Raw genomic sequence first — 22950 nt, 5'->3', positions numbered from 1 at the left:
TTATGAGAAGAAATCAAATAAGAAGAAATGTTCACATTAGTAGATGGAACAAGCTCCAGTTACATAAAGGAAGCTCTTAAAAGAAGATATGGCAATTATAATATACCATGCCACTGACTACAACTTACTTGTGATACACAATGGGATTTCAGAAGCAATTGCAGCATATTGCAGCCTAATTTTTACAGACAACCCATGTTTCCAAACACTTTTTTCATGAGGGACGAAATCTCCTCCTCAGTGGGCAGGAGATACTGAAAGTCAGTGGTGGATGAACAGAAGGACCTTTAGCTCATGATCTTCCCAGGCTCCAGAGCTCTGCCTATGTGTTGCCTTTGCAATACAAGTAACTTCAACCGTCATTTCTTCTGACATACTGAACTGCAAAACTGGGATTCAAAGGCAAAGTCCAACATCTCCTACTTGCTCTCATCTCCTAAACCATTTCAGTTACAAAATAGGGCAGCTTTCCGATGCAAGCTTCCTGGCTCGTGGTCTAGTTGAAATCTGTGCATAACTTAAACATTGCAACTACTTTGCTTGATAAATATACAGCAGCCCCACAGGTCTGAAAGGCTGCTGCAGTCATGACAAGTGCACTGGACATTTGGTTAACAGATGGACTAAAAAAAGAGCTGTCTGCTCCAGAGTTTTCCGGTAAAACAATTTTTGCCATCTCTTGCTCATAGACACACATTTATAAATGCGTACTTGTGATATGACATGATATTCGTAAATACACAGGACAGCACCATTAAATGGACTATCTCAATGGTAACTGGTGTCAATGAGTCACTAGGAGCTGTCCTCTTTCATGTATGTTTTATAGCATTTTCTATTGTTGATTACGTTTGTGTTACAAAACTATTCCATATTTCTAAAAATTACAGAATAGTCAGAGATAAAGACAGCATTAAAATGTTACACTTATGAGCAGTACAGTAATTAAAAAAGTATTTTTGGAATTACCTTGTGATTGTCAATCAGGTTCATCACTAAATCAATGTCTCCATGTACTGGCTGATCTTCTGCTAGTTGAGGTTCAATTTTGTATAACCAGTCAATGAGAGCTTGCAGAGCATCAGTAAACTGTCCCGAAAATAACAGGGCTTCCTCCAGTTTATTTTGCCTGGGAGGGGAAAAAAACCCCAGAACACACACACAAAATAATAATTTATACACTTTAAGAAAACATTTTCAGCATAAAATAACAGAATCATAGAATCATGACAGTTAGAAAAGACCAGCAAGATCATTAAGTCCAACTGTTAACCCAGCACCACTACGTTCACCATAAACCATGACCCCAAAGTGCCGCATCCACATATCTTTTGAACACTTCCAGGGATAGTGACTAAGCCACTTCCCTGGACAGACTGCTTCAATGCTTTACAACCCTTTCAGCAAAGACATTTTTCCTAATATCCAATCTAAACCTCACTTGGTACAATTTGAGACAGTTTCCTCTCATCCTGTCATTTGTTACCTGGGAAAAGAGACTGATCCCCATCTGACTACAAACCCCTTTCATCTAGAAAGCAATAAGGTCCCTCCTGAGCCTCCTTTTTCCAGGCTAAACACCACCAGCTCCCTCAGCCACTCCTCATCAGACTTGTGCTCCAGACCCTTCACCAGCTCCATTGCCCTTCTCTGGACACACTCCAGCATCTCAAGTTCTTTGTTGTCAGGGGTTCAGAACAGGACACAGCACTCAAGGTGTGGCCTCACCAGTGCCGAGTTGTCAGAGACTGAAACATTTAATGACTTACACATTCTAAGATCACCAAAAGACTTTTGCAAACTGGAAAGAAACAGCTGCTCACCCAGCAAAGCCCACCCTTCCCTGAACACTGCCAAAGGGCCTTCAAATCAGGTAAGGGGGTGCCATTGTCCAGCCATCCTAGGTGCAGATGAATAGCTGAAGCTACAAACTGGATCTCCAGATAATGGAAGAGGCAAATCCTGCGAAGTGGGACAATCCCTCTTATCATGCCAATGTCTTCCCTTTACATAATTCTGTACATCTAGCCTCGGCTATGCACGTCAAATATCGGACCATGATGGATCCTGAATGATGCTGACACAATAGGCAGCTGCAGCTCTTTTACAAGATGTCAGAGAATCAGTGACATGTCCCATGATACTATCCACTGTAAAACTCCCCGCCCCAGGGAGGTACAAGGCGTTCTCATCTGAGCTAGAAGTGTACAATAACTCATAACATCTTTGAGTTTTGGCAGGGGGGGCTTCCCCCAGCCCCAACGGATCAAGACCACCACTTCAACCAATAGACATGGAAGCTGCAACTATCAAGTTTCATAGCTGGATCCTGTGGGTGGTGACTATATGTAAGTCTTTCCATCCTTATCCTTTCTTTCCCTTTCTCTCCCTTATGTATTTCCTTAAGTGTTATCTTTATGCTTTAATATTGTTATGCTTTAATAGCACTATATTGCTATGCTTTAATAGTGCTATACTGCTACGCTTTACTGTTGCTATATTGCTATAGATGATAACACCCAAAACAGCAACATACCTGTTCACCTTTGAAACAAAATTGTTCTAAAATAAACCCTACATATGTATGTTTACAAACACAGATTATTCAGTGTCATTTCACTCTAATCCACCCCAAGGGATTTATTAATAAGAACCTGGGTTACCCTCCCCTTCTGGAGCAGGCTGCAACACGAGTACAGGGCAATGATCACTGCCCTGGTTCTGCTTGCCACACTATTGCGGATACAAGCCAGGATGCCATTGGCGTACTGGGCCACATGGATATGCTGCAGGCTAATGTTCTGTCAACCAGCACCTCCAGAGAACTTCAATCAGTTTCCCTTTTTAAAGGACTCTTCCTTCCCCTCCCTCCCCCTACCCTTCTTCCATACCAAAAGGAAAGCATGAATTTAAGGTATTTTACTGCTTTGACACTCTTAATTATCAAACAAGCTAGTCACTCTGGTTTTACTTTTACACAAGAAAACCCAAAACAGAAGCCAAAAGAATTTTCCTAAGCATTTCTCTTATTTGATTAATAATTAGAGAGTTTTCATTTACCTTTCCACTGACTTTCCACAAATTGTATCCCACTTATCCCTTAGTTCACTCAGCATATCGTCAAGTTTCAAATTGTCATCAGCCAAGGTGGTTTTCTCTTTCAAGGAACGTCCAGTTCTATTCGTGGTATCATACACAGAATGTTTGGCACCAAGAGATTTCTGGAATTCCTACACGTATGGAAGAAAAGGAAAAAACCCAAATATCATTAACTGCTTACAGGCCATTGTTAATTAATTTTTGACATACTATTTGCAATGTTAATTGTAAATGTTGCTGCAAGAATATTTAAAACTTACTGCAAAATTTCTATGCTAGTGCCACAGTGCACCTGAAATTACGTGGGGCCTGACACTGGCAGACCCCTGCTTTTTGTCCTTCTCTGGAAATGTAGCTCTATGCCTACTGGAATAACTTCCACAAAATCCCTCCTTCGGTGAGGGCAATGATTCCTGTCCTACCATAATATTCCCAAATTTCAGCAAGGGGTGCCTGGTAGTGAAAGAACTGCTACTTTGGGAGCCATTAACTGAGCATTCTTCACACTACATTCTTACAAACTAGGATTTCAAGCCACTTGTAGAGCTCTCCAAGAGCTACAGAAGTTATTCTGTTTTAGCTCAACATGGGCAAGCTGGGAAACCTCCAACCACAAGCCTTTAACTCTCTTAAGATTGAAACATGCTATAATTGGGAACAACTGTATGCCACAAGTGCAGATCCAGGCACAAGAAGTCAGGTGACAGCCCCGTAACTCAGTTTGTGCTAGAAATCAAGATCACCAGCAGGTTTCTGTGCCCAGGGACTTTGAACAATGACAGTGACACAGCAGTTGCATCTGCCTGCCAGCTCTAACAGGTCCTTCTGCACAGACCCTCTGGAAGCTTTCCACAGGCACAGTGGAGCACACAGAAACACAGTTCATCTGATACCACAGAGGAATTAACCAACTGACAGAGTAAATAACTAAATAAAGGAACACTTCCAGAAGACAACACCAGCTCAACACAGCAGCTTTGAAACGGCAGAAATGCTTGAAATATTTTATTTCACACCTTCATGAACCACTAGCAGGAAATCAGTTTAAAAAATCATAAATCGCAAGTGCGCTTTAAGGAAACTCTTATATATAGAATCAAGTATGCTGTTTTTCCCCCTTTTTTCTGTTACAAAAAAAAAGCAACATCTGCTTTGTAATTTAGTTTTTCCTCACTGTCCTTTTGTTTTCCTCATATAAAACAAGGAAACAAACTTCAAGAAAGAATATAATTGTCAAGTTAGCACTAGAGTAAAAATAAATAAGATATTCAAAATAACCAGCTTTTTATAAAAGTTCCTTCAATATAAACAATACGTCTATGCTTCTTTTATTTGATGGGGTTTGTTAACTACTTAACACTACATGCACAGTGTTACTAGATTTGCACCAGGAAATACAATTGAATTGTTGCCAGAGAAGGATCATACAGGAAAAACAGATTTAAAGGTGAGCAAAGTCATGCAGTTCATTCCTTGAGAGACTACATCATATCTTCTTTCATTTGATTTCACAGGCGTGTAACTGAAAGTAGATTTTAGTTTAAGCTGCCAGGAGCAGACAAGTAAGTTAATTACTGAGATTACACTCATCTAGCTACCTTCCTTCTAAGGAAGATGGGCACATACAGATAAAATTAGCCAGGTTCATATAAATTTACTGTAAGGAACACTCAGCATTAGCACAGGAATAGATTGGGTGACCTAATATTGCTTTTTCCATTCCTGACTCCTAAAAATGAAAAAAAAATTCTGATAAACAGACCGTGAATAACCCCCAAAAGTCCCTGGCAACACACTAGATATGAGTGAGAGAGAAAACATATTATCTTGGCTTTTCTTTTTCAGGGACTTTTTTTTTTGGCAGTAACAGCTGGCAAAAAGCGAGTCCAAATTATTGCTTACAGCACGCATTCAATTTGGATAGCAAAATCTTTAACTAAATGGAGCAAGGAAACCTTCAAGGCTGGACAGAAAAGACAAAGACAGACACAGGGTATATGTGGGAGTGGAAGGAAAAGACTCAAAATACAAGGAAGGACATTGCAGTGCTGGGAGGTTTGACAACTCATTAAAAAACAATTGAGTTGATTTCTTGAGGGGGTGGTGTTTGAAGTTTGAAGTCACAAAGTTCACAGAACTCCCTCTGTCACACACATTCATCTTTTTTCCTCCAGATCACCAGTTTCAATCCTTATGTCCCTGTAGCACATTTCATCCCATTCCTTAACAAGATTCAAGCAACTCAAGCAGAAATGCTCTGCAGGCATTTTATATGAAAGAAGCTATATCAATGACAGAAAGGATGAGTCTGCCAATCCACGTGAGGAAGCTTGGGTTCATAAAACCTGTAGGTATAAGGTAAATATCAAGTTTATCAAGTTTAACATTTCTGAAGAGGGGAGAAGAATACAGGTAGGAGAAAGTCCTGAAAGGACCTCAAAGCAAAGTCACAAAGTGTTGACCATACTCGTTAGGTAAATATATATATATATATATATATATATGAATATATAATGAAAAAGAGGAGTGAAAGGATTAGAAGATTAGGAGTCAGAGGAGACAAGAAAGACTGTCCTAACAGCAAGATTCCCCCTTGCCAGTTCCCATCACCAACTTCAAATTCTGGCAACAGCAGCAATCCCAAAACAAACTGAAATTGCAGAGTCAGCATAACAGAATGTCAACGTAGGTTTTATCTAAAAGTTTTAACAGCAAACACAGGTAAACTACTTTTGCTTGACCAACAGTCAGCTTTCTCACAGACTCATGCAGTAACAAATCATTAATATACATGACAAAACTTGTTGGAGGTAAGAGCAATCACCAGAAGCTACAGCAAAAATAAAAAGTTAGATATGTAAACTTTTGAGGATATTGCGCAGAATGAAAACATAGAAGTAAATAGAGAACCATAAAACTGACATGAAAAGTAAATATGTGCCAAAATGTAGAAAATGAACAGACTTTCAATACTCTGTCTCTGATGAAACTGCTCCATGAGAAATCTTAAGACACAATCATATCTCTGAGGATTCTATCACTCACTCACTTGGTTCTCAATAATATATTATGCCAGACATTTTAGAGAAGTAAAAATGAAGTAAAGACTACTTTAGCCTTCCCTTTTGCTCTGTGTCTGCTAAAATTATCAAGCTTTTACATTATCATTACATGTCTGAAAAGCCAGGTGAATGAGGGAGATTTTTACATTTTCACCTACAACAGCTGGATTTGTGAAAAGCTGGTTTCAGAATTTGGAATCTCACGAAGAGAAACCACCTGTGCTATTAATAGTGTTCCTGTATTTTCTAGGAGATTTCATTATCATTTCCACTTGACACAAAAAGCAACTGCCAATCGAAATACAAGATTATTTTTCAGTTTTGAATTCATCCTGCAGTATTAAAAGGAAAATCTCAACTCAAATAAGTGGATGGTAAATTTTTGGTATAAATACTGAAAGAAAGCCCCTTCAGAGATTCCTATTCTGAAATGGTATAAATCTGCTTTTCAAAGTTTCCATGATCCTGTATTATTGTCTTTCCTCTTCATTGTTAACCATTCCCCAACATATCAAGAACCGTGAAAAGTGTTTGGTTTTTTTTCACTCGGCCCCTCTTAAAACACCATTTAATTTGATATGAATAAACACTCCATTGCAGCGAGGCCACAAATCTACTTACTTTGCTGATTGATCAGCACAAGGCTGATAGACTTACCTACATTTCACTTGGCACTTTGCATTTCATGACTCACCTTATGCTGTGCGAGCTGCATTTTTATTTTATCAGGGTCATTTGCAATTTCAAGATCTGAGTCCAGAGATTTCTCCGACTCTTCCAGCCATTCCATAAGTTTGTGCCAGGCTTCATGGAACTAAAGAAAAGTGAGATTTGCATGGATTTTAAAATTCACTGGTTCATAAAACAGTTCAATAACATTAAACTCCAACCAAGACTGGCAGACTTTGACAAGATTTGATGTGTTTTTTCTCCCTGGTCTCTTAAACAGAACCAGTTAAACCACGTGCCCACTGTATTTAGCTTCCCTTCTCCTAAGTGAATTAGCAACCTTTAATGTACAGGATGTGCACATGTAGTATGCATCTGTCAGAGACATATTGGTAACATCTGTTGATGTGTTGGCCATTTAGATTTCTACATTTTTAGTAATGGATAGTAAATACAGAAAGAATGGGGATTAGCTATTGCTTATATAGGACGATAGCAGTAAATCACTGGGGAAAACTTCTGTCTGGATGACTGCCCAAGTTTTCCCTGTAACACCCCTGAATGCTCTCATTATTTCAAATGCTATCTTGACGGGCAAGGAACAGATTTTTGATCTTCCTTCCTGTTTTGACGAAAAGAGCACTTTGGGGAAGGAAGCAAGGAAAAACTAAAGATTCAACAAGCTTTCACAAAGTGGCATCCCTTTGGGTTTTCATTTTTCTAAGCTGGTCATTTCTGTCTTTTGAAAATTCTTCTTGCTTGGGCTGCCTACACATGAAAGCACAAGAAACTAGTTCAGAAACTTCTCAAGGCTCCTAGACCCTGTTGTTCAGGGCTGTTGATTAGGCCTTGACACTGGTAGCCTTCAGTACTCCTTCAACACTCTACACAGAAAGTTGTCATCTTAATAACACTGTATTCAGCTTTGTAAATGGATATTGAGATGAAATCCATCTCGTTGCAGAACTGCTGGGTGTGGGAATGCACAAGAGAAGTGGCTGGAAAATAAGTAACGTGATTGGCTTATGGGCTATTGCTCAGAGAACTTCTTGCTCTATGAGCTGAGTGGTGGTAGTGGTGAACACGGGAACATGGTTTGGCTGCGAACATCACCAAATCTTGAATGATCATGTTCACTTGAATACAAAGAAGCTAGAATTTCCTACTGCCATTTAAACAGATTACATTTCTCTCATACATTTTGTATCTTCTCATTTGTCTTTCTCGGTGAGGGAAACATGTATCTAAGGAAAAAAACATGAATGCTTCCCAGTGAAGAAAATTGTGAAAAAAAAAAAACCAAAACAACACCTCTCCAGGTTTATAAGGAAATAAATGGAGATATATTATTACACAGAAGATATTGGTCCAGTAACTAACAGAAGAGATTGAGTGATAAGTGATGACTAATAATCAGGGCACAACATAGATCCAAAATGAAAATACTAAGGAATATTCCCACAGATTAGTGAAAAGGGGTCATCACATTCTTTAAAATGTATGGGGTTGTTGTGAAACTTCTTTCTGAGGACAGATGGCACTAATACACATCTGGAATCCATGCTGTTACTTTCTTCTTTCAGACTGTCCTGTACTGCAGACAGAAGTCACTGCTCGGGTTGAAAATGACGCTTTCACCTCCTAAATGAAGTGCTCCATGATTGAATCACAGAAATTGCTCCACTAACTCAACACTGTCTGTTACACTAAACCCAGGCTTGCTTTGTAAGTGCTTTAAAGCACCATATTTGTCAAGAATCTGGACGCAATTACAGCTAAGTTCAAAGAGCTGTAAAACAGCTGTTGTCCCATTACCTGTTTGGCTCTTTTCCTTGCATCATCCAAAGCTCTTCCCCTTTCAACTAAGCGTTGAACTACTTTTTCCCATCGGCTCTGTACACTAATAAGCAGATTCTTAATAAGGACAACGTCCTGTTTCTGGCTGAAATATTTCAAATGTGTTCCAGTTTTGTCCAGTTCTATGATTTGATCTCGATGAGAGTTCACTTCTGTGGCAAAAACCTTGGGAAAAAAGGGAGAAAATTATTCAATACTGTGTTGCTGGGTAAACACTGAAAAAACTCAGTCTGATAAAAAATGATATAGTGAAAAAGACTATAAAATGTAATTTTAAAACAAATTAAATGTTTCTCCGAGTGCCAGAATTATAGGGTTCATTTGGACATTGTTACAGTATCTCCACAGAGTGGGAGAAAAACATTACACATCTGTTTCTTTACATACCTTGTGTTCATCAATTTGAAATAAGACAGTGTCCAAGATAAGACTTGGCCGAGAAGCTGCAGTTAGAGTTTGCTCAGCCTGAGTAAGCCAGTTGATGAAATCTTGAAGTGAGTTGTGGAACTCTGTTGCTAAACTGAGGGCTTCTTCCAGTTTGGTCTGTAAAGATAGGTCATACTTTAATAGCAGTTGATACTGTGCAGGGGCTTCGGCCAAGGAAGCCATTTTAGTTCAGCACTTTACAGTTAACCATTTTAGTTGAGCATTTTAAAACACTTTTCCAACTTAAAAGTTTCTGAGTTTTAAAATAACAGTCTACATTTGAGCATATTCAACGAGATGAACAGAAGAGTAACAACAAAATTATCTATGACAGATGAATAGAAAATACAGCACCTAGTATCAAAATAAATTTTTTCACATTAGAACATATCTTCTACTACTTAATCCTAATGGGACATTAGGATCCTAATGGATTTATCAATTTCAACACAAAACCAGTAAAATCTCAGAAATCTAAGGTGGCAGTGCACTTGAAAGAGCCTCAAGGAGGTCATCCAACTTGCACTAAACAAAGAATAAGTTTTCCTAGACCACTTCTTTTTATTAAAGCTCAATTGTCATTTTGGTGTTGTCACATGTGTGGTGCATATCAGTGAAATCATGCTATTGTTCTGTTAGAACAGAAGGCAGTCACTTGAAGTAAGTGGCAAAAGGCCAAGAGTTTGGGAATTTTAAGAAAAAATGGATAAAAACTAGAAAAAATAATGCAGAAATTCTGTACTGAGAAGGAGGTAAACTTGAACGATCATTGAGTCTCTCCTGTCTACAATTATTGGAATAAAAACCGGAAAAGCCCTAGTCCTACTACATGAGCATTAACAGTATCAGTTAATGTATTTCTATAGAACAGACTTGAGCCATTCCCATCCATCTTCCCCCTTCCAAGTATGGATAATTAACTTCTTGAAACTCATTTTTCTCAGTACTTTCTAAACATTCTGCCTGTCTTTACAACTGGTTTTAAATATAAAAGATCAAGCAAGTATGCACACATAAAAGCACTGATCATTAACACCCTTAAACACATGATTTACACTTCCATTTTTATGTAAAAACACATACTTTTCTTTCACTGAGCTTTGTTTGCACAGATTCCCATTTTTCTTTTAAGTTATTTATGTCCTGCTCAACGTTTGTTTCAGTAGTCTCTGGGCATCTTGCAAGCATTTGCTGGCCTTTCTGCATTAGACACTTATATGTCTCCTCTTTGGCTTCAAAGGCAGCACAAAGTTCCTGAATAAAGAAAGCACCAAAAAACAAGTAAGGTAGAAATTCAATACTCTTTCTAAATGCCAGTATACCATTTATTCCTCCCCCAACATTTAGTAGGTATGATTAAGACTAATAAAGGAAACATATGTAATTCATAAAACCCCAAATGAGCAAAGAAAGGGCCCAGTTCTTCAGGAAATGAGAACTTGTATTGTCTGTCAATGTCTTCTCTGAGATCCAAAGCTTGGCAAAGAAAGTACTACGCACTTATTACACAAGAGTTGCTACAGCTTGGTTGGTTTAAAGTCCATCTGTAGCCAAAACACAAGAAGTGTCAGCATTACACAGTGTGCTGAAAGCCCAGACCTCCAACATACACCTTCAAAAGTGGGTGGGACAACTTGGGAGGGCTGTTCTATTGTACGTTGTCTGTTTTGGCTGTATCTTCCTTCACTTGTTAGGCATGAGCACTGAAGACATTCCAGACATAGAAAACAAGCTGGAATAATAACGGTAACGTATGTTTTACCTGTTCACTATTTTACTAATGATGCATTTTTAACCATGTTAGAAGTAAGCTGGCAAAACCCTGGGACCTCTTCTGTCACCCTCTCACTCAAATGGGCACATCCAATATTTCTAACAGACAAACCAAAATGCACAAAGTTGCTGCAGATGCCCAAATGACGAATGTCTTCCAGGAGATGAGGAATAAATGGCTTGCAAATAAGAGGAAAACTACTTTTTCCTCTGATTCCCAGGAGAAAAGCCCAAACCAAACACTTTCTTTGGGTTGAGAGACAAGGTACACAGGACTTGTACCTGATCAAATAGGAGGGCAAAGCAGGAAGCAGGTTTAATCATGAGCTTAAGATTTTGACAGGACAGAAAGCTTCTTTGCTTTCTTTCTAAGGACTGTGAAAAGTGGTGGCACCTAGTCTGCTTCCTCCTACACTCCCAACCTTCCTAGAATATTTCTGGTTTCCATAACTCCACAGAACATCTTACTGTCCTGCAGCACAAGAACCCCTCAGAAGTAAACACAAGAAGCACAGCACAGGTGAGACAAGGCAAAGCAGGCGTAGTTCCAAACACAGGGGCTGGGCTCAGCCCATTACAGTGGTTAATTTTGCAGTACAGTCACACTCTCCAAAGGGCAGAAGCAATTAAAGTTATTTTCAGGAAGAAACTGAGAACAATGATTGTTTTAAGAAAAGGAGAGGGATGTTCTGAGCAGCACTGGGACAGATAAAAAGGCCTCTTTTTAAGCCCCTTTCCTACTGGTGCCCTGTAACGTCTCTTCATATCTTTTGTTTTCCTGGAGCTGCCTTAGCTGGAAATGCAGCCCAATCTCAACTCCATTTGTGAGCTAATTATGGTTGAGGGATCTTTTATTCATATCCATAGAAACAGGTCTTATACACAAGAAGATGGTTCATAACTTTATTTCCAAAGAGAAACAAATCAAAACAGTGCAAAACTTCCTCCTTCAGTTTCACGTCAGAAATGGTTTGTATCACTTAGGACCAAGTTTGAATTTGGAACTTATGATGAGCAGTAGTCAATATGACACTGGCCTCAACATTTCAGCCACAAAAGAGGGAGAGAGAACTAACACATATATGCACATAAGGTTTAACTAAAGAAAAATCAAGTTCTTTATTTTAAAGGTTGATAACAGCCAATGCCTGAAGTTATACGATGGCCACCAGTATAGTAACAATCTGTTAAAGTGTTCATGTACAGTTAGGGAATGATTGCACATCTAAAATACATATTACTGGGGACAGCCAGACTTGGTCCAAATATAACACTACATTCAGTTTAAAGGTCTTTTAAATAATCAATCTGTAAGCATTGTAGGTATAGAACATTTGCATAGCAAAAGAATGTAGTAAAGAAAATTCTGAAGCTTTCAATGGAAAAATATTGGGTCCTGATCTGACTAAGTCCAGGATGAAAAAAGCAAAGAGCTCCGCTGACTTTCAGGGAATTGTAATTATATCTCACCCTCACAGGGAATAAAAAGAAAAAGCTCTTTTCCTTTTTCTTTCCTTTAAGACAAAAAGAAAAGGATCAGAGGGGTTCAAAACCACAGGATTATTTCTGTGTTTTGATCTAGCTTCCTGTTATAACTGATTTTAAAACTGTAAATTAAGTTTCTTTCTCAATTAAGTTACTGGCAAATTTTGGCAGAAAAAGAGGAAGGAAAAAAAATGTGCCCATGTTGGTGAGCAATGACCTTTAGCATCATTCCAAAATAAAATCTTATTTTTAATGCTTTGACAATGCAGCATTCTAATGGAAACTGTGTCAGGCATATTCGAGTTCAAGGACAGTTCAGTAAATACCACTGTTACATTTGAGCCAGGAGTTCAGAAGTTTAGATCACCAGAAGTTTATATCCTGGCCTAATGGCATAGCATGATTACATAAATGGAGCACTATGAACCACCTTCCTTTGAGTTAAGAGATCAAGTTTAAGTGTCTTTTTTTAAGCTCTATGGTTCTATGGGAGCAGAGAAATTCATGGAATGTTTCTTAAAGAGAAAGAAAGGGAATAATTCAGGCATCCTGGTCAGTTTGACATTTCTAGTTAAAGCACAGGCTCTATGAGCCAGTAGCCCTTCTTACTTCTATGCTAATGATGTCAGCTTTGGTTAGGTAAGGAATAAAGGATCAAGTCTCTTAAGTCAAGGTTCAATAAATGTGGGCCACTTTTAGGTTCATCTTCAAATCTTAGAAAAAGCATTAATTTACTTATGGGGTCAGAAGAGAAAAGAAATCACTGAAAAATCTGCAAACATCTTCTGTTTTTCTTTCCAAGAATAAGGATGCAAAAGCTATTTTATTTGTCTCAACACGATTAATGGTTCAGCTTTGGGCATATGTCCCAACAGACTACTAAACTACACCGGAAATAAGTGCTGTTTTGAAGGTTATTAAATTTTTATAAGATACTGTACAGACATGGTGATATATAGAACGTGATCCATATGTACCAAAAACACTCTTGAAAGATGGTTAGTTCTGAAATACAAATTGCAAAGCATTCTAATACTGATACTTACCATATGTGCATTAAGCTGCTCTCTTGCTGTTTCTGGTAAGCCTCCAACAGGTTTTGATGCCAACAGCTGACGTTCAGTGTCTGTCAGCCATTGCTGCAGATCTTCAACTTCACCATGGAAACCTTGCGCCTAAATTACACCATATCATTTGAGACCTTACTTAAAATGTTCTCCATTCTAATACCAGCTTAGGTGCATAAGTAGACTGGCAACAGATTTAATCAGATATTTGTAATGATCAAATGAAATGAAAGGGGAAGAAAAAAAAAAGAAAAAAGCAGACCAAAACATAAACTAGCTCAATTCAATCCAAAGGATAAAACCAAAAAACATGGAAATCTTGAAAGCAAGCTAAATGACCTAATGTGAGACCAATGTTTTCCCTGAATAATATACCAATACAGAAATTTCACCCTTTAAAAACAAGTAGACCAAAAGCTGAAGTCTTGTTTCAGCAATAAAAGAGACAGAGGCCAGCTGCAGAAGATACAGCTGGATTCAAACCTTCTCCAAATTCAGGGGTGTCTGCATTATGGTTTTGATTTAGGCAAACTTCTAATACGTGTATCTATGTATTTCATGTGAAAAGACACTTTTTCTGAGTTATTTCTATATTTGATCATTTCCTGTTCACCTGGATCAAGGCACTGTCCAGCTGCTGTTTCCTTTGTTCTGTTTTTTCCAACAAGTTTTGCCAGCGCTGATTCAGGAGTTCCAACTTGCTCCGTAAATTACTTGCTTCTTCAACAGCACTCGACTCAATCAGGTCATTTCCTGCTTTTTTAACAGCTTCCACGGTAGACTGATGAGCTAAAACATCATTTTGTAGCACCTACAATTGTAACACAGCATGTAAGACTGGCCATGTTGGTAAATAACTGAATGAAGGCAATCACAGTGACTGAACTAGTTGCAGTCCAGTGACAACAGTTTAACATCAGCACAGGTATTAGCAATTAAAGCTAGTAACTAAGGCCTCTTCAATCAAAAGCACTAAAAGGACCATTCTGCCAAAATGCCAAAGTTTATTTTTGTATCTTGGAAAAAGTATTATATTCCCTCTGAATACATATATTTCTGAAATTATCAAAGGTTTCTAGTAGCCCTAGGGAAGAGTTATTTCTTCACTTTTCCTAATTTATGACATGCTTTTCTTTAATATGATTTTTCTTTGAATACTATGTGCCCACTGTGCTCTACAACAACTTGACTGCCACAATATCTTTTTATGCATTTCATGGCTCATTTCACATGAGTCAGGGTACTAGGACACTTGAGCTGTGCTAAAATCTGGGGAATGGTTGTAGTCCTAACACCACACGAGCTTTTCCATCTGCTTAAAAACCCGTTATCACCAACCATAGTGATAAAACCACACAAGGCAAAAAGGACATTTGGGAAACAAATCCTGTTTTCAAAAGGACAGGGGAGGAAAAGAAGGTGTTAATATAGAACAAAAAAGAACAGAAAGAGAAAAATAAATAAGAAAAATGTTTGGGAGGGGAATGGTAAACCCTGTCTAAGAAATTCAAGTTCATGACTACTGACTTCTATTGGGTCTGACTCAAACTTACCTCAAATGCTAGCATATGGAAAAAATATAAAGCTAAATACAAAGGAATTGTAAAATAAACTATATACAGCACATAATGAAACAGCAAGTCACAAGTAGCCCTTGAATACAAAATATCCACCACATTTACTTTAAGTCTTTTAAGCTAAGCACTAGAAGATTATTATTATTTTATTCTCCTAATGGTTAAAAAAGGGATATTCACAGAAGCAGATGCATCTTTATCCCTTCCTTCCTGCTGAGACTCACTAAGAACAAGGTCTATTCTTTCCGAAGTTATTCAAGGGATGGATGTTTTTCCAGGCTACCACAGGATGCACTACTGTGTGAACTTTCTAACCTATAAACTCTGTATTATGAAAAGGGAAGTAGATTCATTCATGTGTTTGCTGAAGTCCTTCATCACAGACATAAATGATGTCTGGATGCTTCTTCACTAGTAAAACACTTCCACTAGGTACAAATATAAAAGGTTCATGGAGCAGAACCTGGTTTTGTAATTCTATTTACTTTGTTTTGAAAGGGCCTGTTTGTAACAGTAGTCACATAGGCCATGTAGATATTGTGCTCCGCTCGAATTCCAACTAACCACACATAAGCCTTCAGAAGCTGCATAGCTGCATTAACACAGACAATGAAAATACCTTAATTATCTGTGTACTGTCAATTTCAATCAGTTCTTTCAAAATCCAAAATGAACTCTGAATACTTTTCACATCATATGCAGGCCAAAAATTAAATGGCAGATTTAAAAGGAGAGGCTATATGAGGTTAGATTAAAATCTTCAAACCTAGAAAGAATATACCATCATGAACCGCAGTGTCACACAAAGAGGTAGGGAAGATCTCTCACTCCTGGGAGATACTCTTCAAAACAAAGAAATAGTGGAAGCATTCTTCCATGGGCTCCAAACTCCCAGTGATGAGTAAAAATACTAAACCAAAAAACTAAAAAGTTAACCCTACATTGTAAGTAACAAAGAAAAAAAGATGAGGGGTTTAGAGATTTTCATAGAAGCATTCTCCGTGTTAGCTGGACCCAACTGACATACAATTCTGCCGAATTCAGAACAACAAATCGCTACGTTCTGAGAAGGAAGAAAGAACCAGAAATCTGCAACAGTTGTGCAGTTTGTGAAACCTGGCTTAAACAAAAATAAACAAGGAGTTCATTGCTTCATGGAGAGTAGCAGGTGCAGTAACTTTTGAGTTCCCTAGGTCAAATGAAGGTGATTAGAGGTGGAGACTGGGGTGAGCAGCTCTTTTTTGGCTAAAACCTATGCCACTTGCATAGCATATGCAAGAAAGGAAGGAATGTGGAGGAGTAATAGGAAAGATACTATTTATTCCAAGCCTGCATTTCAGCTATAATCCACATCTTGGAAATTTATGTAGAGAATTATCAAGTTTTACAAGACTCATCCCGAAGATAAATATCAAAAGAACATTTCAGTTAATATTCATTATAATTACATACATGATGTTTGGCAAGTTCAATTTCAATAGCCTTGGGGTCTCCACCCACGGGTTTCTGTTCATTCAGCAGGTCTTCTGTATGCGTCAGCCATGTCAGTAACTCATCCAGGGCATGCTGGAACTGCCCCAAGGCTAACAAGGCACCTTCCAGCTTGTGCTATAGTAAAAATAAAATTTACCATAAAATAGTTTCACAGTGCTATTGAATTGTCTTATATTACCATTAGTCACCATAATCCAGAGCTGAGTCCATTTATGCATATGATAGCATAAAAACCAGGGAGAAACAGTTATCCAGCGCAAGCAATTGCTTTACAATTAAAGCTGAGTTGGCAATTCCACTGTGAAGCCTGACATTGGAAGAAGCCATGCAACTAGGGCAGAGTTAAGTTTGAAGGTTCTCTCATCAGGTATGTCAGTAGTTTTCCATCACTAAAACATAATTTCAATATAAATGCAATTCGGTGCATGATCTTTTTAAAAACTTTTCTTTGTCATGGAATGATTCAGTTTAGAAAAAAAAAATACACTACAAAGCACTGCATCTTTAAATCTCTCAGTTTGTTAATATATGGTAAGAACACTGAAATAGTTAAATATTAAGTTGTTGGGCTTTTTTTCAAGTGCTCAGTTCAGCAGCTAATATTACTTTTGCCCATATAAACATGTTTTCAACTGCTACCAAACAAAATAATAATGATTCAATGGGCACTGCTGATAGAGAATTTAAAAAGGTTTTTTTTAAAAAAAACCATAAAAACTCTTCAATGAATTGTAAAATTCAAATTCTATTACATATAGTTCTGTAATTTCCAAACTAAAAGGAATGTGTAAATTAATATAAACATTATACATAAAGATCTTTTTGCAGAAATCTGAGTCATGAATAAAGCCCCCACCTCCAAGCATATTTACCTGTCTACTTATAATTTTTTCTTCTAGACTGTCCCACAATATTTTGAGCTCTGAGAGAGGGTCTTGAACCGTGTGCTTGTCACTCTCCTGTGTTACCTTCTTCAGCAATAGTTCTGCCTGATGGTTTAGTCTTTCCATTTCTATCTGCTGTTGATAAGCTTCTGTCTTAAATTGCTATGGTAAATAGAACAAGAATACAAATAAATGTATCACAAGTAATTCTATAATTCTATGTTCTAGCTCTTGTGACTGTAATGGGATAATGCTTTAAACTTCATATGGAATTATTCTTCAAAAGAACTGAAAGCAATTTTCCTTTACTAGGACACCTCTTGTACACATAAAGTGTGCAGCAGTCGGAATACAACCTGCACACATGTTTTTCTGAACTATGTAAGGTTATGATTCATTTGAAGTTACACCATAAATGAGATAAAACAACCTACCCACAGCCAACAAAATCTATAAGTGAGCAACAAAACCAAGAACATTCTCTGATCGTTATACATCCCTGCTTTTTAAATATAGCATAACAGCCTACCAATGTCAGAGGCATATTCAGTCACAGATCCAGACCCATGCAGATAGGTTTCTAAGTTAGCCTGAAAATTTTATTTTCACCTTACTCATGTACTGGGAATGTCATGACCTGTGTGAGCATTTAGATAAAGCCTATAATGGCAGAAGCAAAGCTTTGGAGGCATTTGCTTAGAGCCTCAAAGAATCTGTTCTCATTAGAAACCAGAAAATATAAAGGTCATAGCAAAAGAACCCTGTACATAATAACCTTATAGCTTTTGAAAGAGAATGAATGATGCCAAAAGTATTTCTGGGCTATCGGATTGTATTAAAAAATAAAATGGTATTTTCACCAAAATTTGGAATAGATTTTAAAATTAAGCACATCTTAAAATGAAAAGTTTGCAATGAAATATTTGGAAATTTTCATAGAGATTCTTTTTTAGCAGAAATTGAAAATTGCTTTTGACCCTCGAAAAATACTAAACAACACAGATAAATGCAGACAGATGTAAATATGAAAGAAATAAATCACTAGTTCATACCTTAAGTTCCTCAGTTTGCTGCTTCACTGTCTCCAGATCTGTTCCAACTGGGGACATGGACGATAACTTGCCGCCAGCAATGTCTACCCAGTCAAATAGTGCCTGAAAATCACAGAAGGAAATTCAAGTGTGAGCAGAGAAATACCATCATGTTTGAAAGTTGTATTAAGTAAAATATCAGAACTTTTTTTTTCATTCCAAAGAAGGTATTGCTGTGCTCTTTAAAAGAAAATAACTTTCTCAGCAAAAACGTTTCTTTTGCAATACAATAGAACAAATGTCAAGTATCCATGTAACAATTACAGGAATGTACAAGCTGCAAGACTGAATGTACAAGCTGCTGCTTCTATTAGCAGCAACGTTCTCACAGAATTATTCCTGCTGAGTTGCACTCTACTTCTTGTGTAAAATCTGCAATTTTTATGAATACCCTAGAAGGTAAATACAAGACAACTCTGTTCTACAGTTGTTTGGAGTGAAAACGGAAGGTGGTAGATAACATGCCTTAAATGAGGATTACAAGCAAACTGTTTTTGAAGAATGTTATTTGTGTAAGAAATATGGAACTACGCATTCAGTATATATAAGATGGTGAAGGACCATAACTGAGCTAGAATGAATCTCCATAGGATAATGCAGTTATAACTTAAAAAAATAAGTGACATCTCCCCAGTTCTGATGCTTTGTGGCTATTTCTTTTGCTTCTGATACAGTGCAGAACCCCAAGAATATTTCACATAGATTAAGAACAGCTGCATCAATCTGCGTAATTGCACAGGATAAAAACCACCACTGCTAGGCCCTTTTCCTCCTGCCTATTATGTGTAGAGATATCATTATGAAGAAAGGCTTAGGACAACTTGTTGAACTTGCCCACTGCTACACAGCTCGCTGAGAAAAGGAGAACTACCCCCAACACACTCAACACGATGAGGCAGCTGCAGTTAACAATATGTCCACAATACTTTTCATATTGTCTATTGAAATAAGCACCAGACAGCACTTAAATTCAGTTCTTGCAAAGTACCAAACTTGTAGGATGTACAATGTACAGTCAAAGGAAATAGAAAGCACTTAAACCAATGGCTATTTTCCTAATTGTCTAGTCAATCTCTGCACAGTATGAACATGGGAGAACTTGGAGAAAAATACTAAGTGAGGATGCACTGCAAAACAGGCATGTTGCATTATTTTAAGCAGTGTTCTGCTGCTTGATCTGCACCAAATACAGAAGTAACTGCCCTCAGTGTCATGTGAAATTTAATTTTAATGATTTTAATGAACCAAAGAAGACAGTAATTTCACCAACCAAAAAAAAAATTCAAAAAAACCTCCAACAGCTCATAAAGAGAAAAGACATAGAATCAAAGAATAATTTGGGCTGGAAGACCTTTAAAGGTCATCTAGTCCAACTCCCCCTTGTGATTTTTTTTTAAACTTCATCAGTTGTAGGAAGTACAATGTACAAGACATCTTAAAAAAAAATGAAAAACTGCTGGAATATTTACCTACAGATTTAAAAAGGGAATCATCTTCTAAAGTATTGTGATAGGATAAATTATACTGAGTATAATGGTCCAGCAACATTATGTTAATAATATTTTTTGCCTAAAATATAGAAACTTGACTAGTTGACCTACAAAAGAGGTGGAATAAAATTCAAATCCTTTAACTGTCCTCCATTCAAAAAAAAAAAAATAGCAGCAAGCTAGTATATGGACTTGTAATCTGTTCCTTTCAGATCATGAAGATGTGTCGCAACTTCAACTTGCATAGCATGTGAAGAACTAACTATCACAAGAAAATGTGAGCAGGATTACTATGAACGTGTGCTATCAAAAACCCTCTGTTCTTATCAATAAACAAGGAGACATTAATTTTTAATCTAAACACAGTGCAATATATGGACATGGAAAACACACATGAAGAAAACACCCCAACAGATTTATTCTTTAATGCAAAACCCTCCCCAACAAAATAACCCCAACCAATCTTGAGAAAAAATACCTGCCTCCTGAAGAAAATAGTCACTACAATCAGAGTGATACATTACTTGTCACCTACCTAATCACATAACATTTTTTACTACAACCACATTAAATACCATTGACTCAAGAGTGGGTTAGGTATATCACATCATCTTACCTGCAGTCCATCTTGGTATTGAACAGCTGCCTGCATAGCTTCAGCAAGCTTATCAACCCGTTCTTTCCATGTTTTGTTTAGGGCATCCCAGGCAGAATTCAGCTGCAAGTAAGTGCAATTTACTCCAATGGACAAAAGAATTTTACCGCTGTATAACAAGCATTTACTAATCCTTCACCAATCAATAACACTAATTAACTAAGCATGAATAGTTCGTATTCATTCCATACTAATGTTCTTGTTCTCCCTATATCTAGTTTCTTTCAGAATTCACTAGAGGTTCTGGATTACAAAAGCTCTGTCAATACTGACTGAATATTTTTATTAACATAGAAATTATAGTTAAGAGAGGAAATACTACTAAATCATTTAGAGTTGCATCATTATAATAAAAGTAGAAAAATTAAAAGTACTTTGTAGTCATCCAAACAAGATTGTCACAGTTAAGATATCTCACTGGGCATAAACCAGATATATCCGAAATTTATTCTAGCATTACTTTTGCAAGAAGTAGTCATCTACCATATTAATCAGTGAGTATTTAAAAAAAAAACTTTCACAAAAAAATCAATGTCTGTCTTTTACTAAAAATCAATGAAATAAAACAGTCCATACATTCTAATCTAATCTAAGATTCATTTACTCAAAAGGCAAACCTTACTTTACCATAAGAGCTTCAGGGGTGTCTCACTTTTGCCACAAAATTTTTATTTTCAAAATTTGTTGGGGGCATGGGGAATATACCAATTTCAGCTGAACAAGCATCTCACGTAACAGACCTAAGCATATGCATTTCCCATACCTCATCTATACTCTTGTTTACAATAGGTTTGTCAGGCTCTCCACAAGCAGCTCTAAGTTCAGAGCCAAGGCTCACAACTGTTTCTAGTTCTTCTTGTAGTCCATCAATTTCTTCTTTAGCAGCCTACAAAGAGAAAAAAATCCAACACTGCTATTACTAAATTTAATAATCTATTGTCATGGTAGAGATAGTTATGATCGTGTGTATAATGTGATATGGTATTTATTTGTACAGTCATTGTAATATATTCCCTTTTCCCCACTTTGAGTCTGGTGTGTTTTGTCTGGAAAAACCCATCTCACATTAGGTTGAGATGTGGGAGGGGGAATGGAGCTAGGGAATTGGATTTGGGGACTCTCTCAAACCATGACATCTGTGTACAACTTGCTTTCAAGATGAAACACAGCACAATTCCACCTTTGTTTTCTTTCAGGTCACTCGGACTTACAGTTGGGCGCTTAAAATACAAGCATCCCTTTGCAGTATCAGAGTGAAATCAGCTGACATCACTCTAAATTGTAACAATGGCTTATGATACCATTTTGCAGGAGATGGAAAAAATAAACAGGAAGTTTTAAATTAGATTTCTTTAATCAGAGTGTCTTCTTTGTCAGAGGTTATCATTCAACCTTTAAATCTTTAACTATCAGCATAAGTAATTACAGGCTTAGAGGATAATTCATAGAGCATAATACATTTGTACACCTTTCATTTAGATGTTACATAGTACTCAAGGAATCTAAAGTATGTATAACTTTTAAGAGTCTTGGTGACATGGTTATTATACATATGTTTATAAACAAATAAGGAAATATAATAGCAAGCACATGTTGCATGCTTATTGCAATTAAGCACTGACACATGTTATTTACTGTAGACTCTTGAGATACCATTATTGTAAATTTCTACACAATTATCCCTCTTGGTCTGTAACAAATAATATATCCTCCTGTGGTATTTCATAGTAATTCTGTTTTTCATCTGCATACCATATATAAAGTACTTCAAATGAACAAATTACTTTCTACTGACCTCTGCAGCTTCTTGCTGTTGCTTGACTACAGATGGGTCAACTCCAGGTCCCTCCAGTTCTCGAATAAAGTCCTGAGTATCTTTAATAGTAGCTACAAGAGCCATATGATCACACCAAAACTTTTCAGCTAGTTCCATTACATCCAACAGTTTGGCCTCCCTTTCCTCAGTCAAAGTCTGGATGTCTTCCCAAACTAGGACCATTTGGTCCAGTTTATCTTGAACAGCTAAACAACAAAGGAACTAGATTACTACCTTGGCAAACAATTCTTGGTCATAAATCTCTCTCTAGTTCTACAGCAGAAACATATGTGTACATTTTTAAATTTAGACTCTAAAATTGTTTCTTTATAGGACTCCTTATAACGTTAAGTGGAAACAAACACTACGGCCTTTAAAAATAAAACAAAGGTCATATCCACAATTAATTATTTTAAATGAATGCTTTGCTTTTATAAATCTTTAGCAGCTTCTCCAGAAGAACACATTCCCCAGATTAGTGGTCATCAGAAATGAAGAATTTTAT

At 37.2% G+C, this 22950-nt stretch overlaps 1 protein-coding gene across 33 annotated transcripts in view; it reads right to left on the bottom strand.

Moving 5' to 3' along the window:
* Positions 1-22950, bottom strand: part of DST (dystonin) — a 311288-nt gene that overhangs the window by 23799 nt on the left and 264539 nt on the right. For all 33 annotated transcript variants that reach the window (XM_064650251.1, XM_064650255.1, XM_064650253.1 and 30 more), the window contains 14 exons: positions 22425-22651; positions 21393-21515; positions 20591-20692; positions 18446-18547; positions 17382-17555; positions 16468-16623; positions 14052-14249; positions 13418-13546; positions 10197-10367; positions 9075-9230; positions 8646-8852; positions 6856-6975; positions 3061-3230; positions 970-1129 (listed from right to left, as the gene is read on the bottom strand). In XM_064650251.1, the coding sequence (XP_064506321.1) occupies positions 970-1129; positions 3061-3230; positions 6856-6975; positions 8646-8852; positions 9075-9230; positions 10197-10367; positions 13418-13546; positions 14052-14249; positions 16468-16623; positions 17382-17555; positions 18446-18547; positions 20591-20692; positions 21393-21515; positions 22425-22651 (2195 nt within the window). The remainder of the gene's footprint in view (positions 1-969; positions 1130-3060; positions 3231-6855; positions 6976-8645; positions 8853-9074; positions 9231-10196; positions 10368-13417; positions 13547-14051; positions 14250-16467; positions 16624-17381; positions 17556-18445; positions 18548-20590; positions 20693-21392; positions 21516-22424; positions 22652-22950) is intronic.

The sequence above is a fragment of the Pseudopipra pipra genome, chromosome 3 (assembly GCF_036250125.1).
Source record: "Pseudopipra pipra isolate bDixPip1 chromosome 3, bDixPip1.hap1, whole genome shotgun sequence".
In the NCBI taxonomy this organism is placed as follows: Eukaryota; Metazoa; Chordata; class Aves; order Passeriformes; family Pipridae; genus Pseudopipra; species Pseudopipra pipra.
Note: the sequence above shows the minus strand (reverse complement) of the source record. Positions and strands in the feature narration are given on the sequence as shown.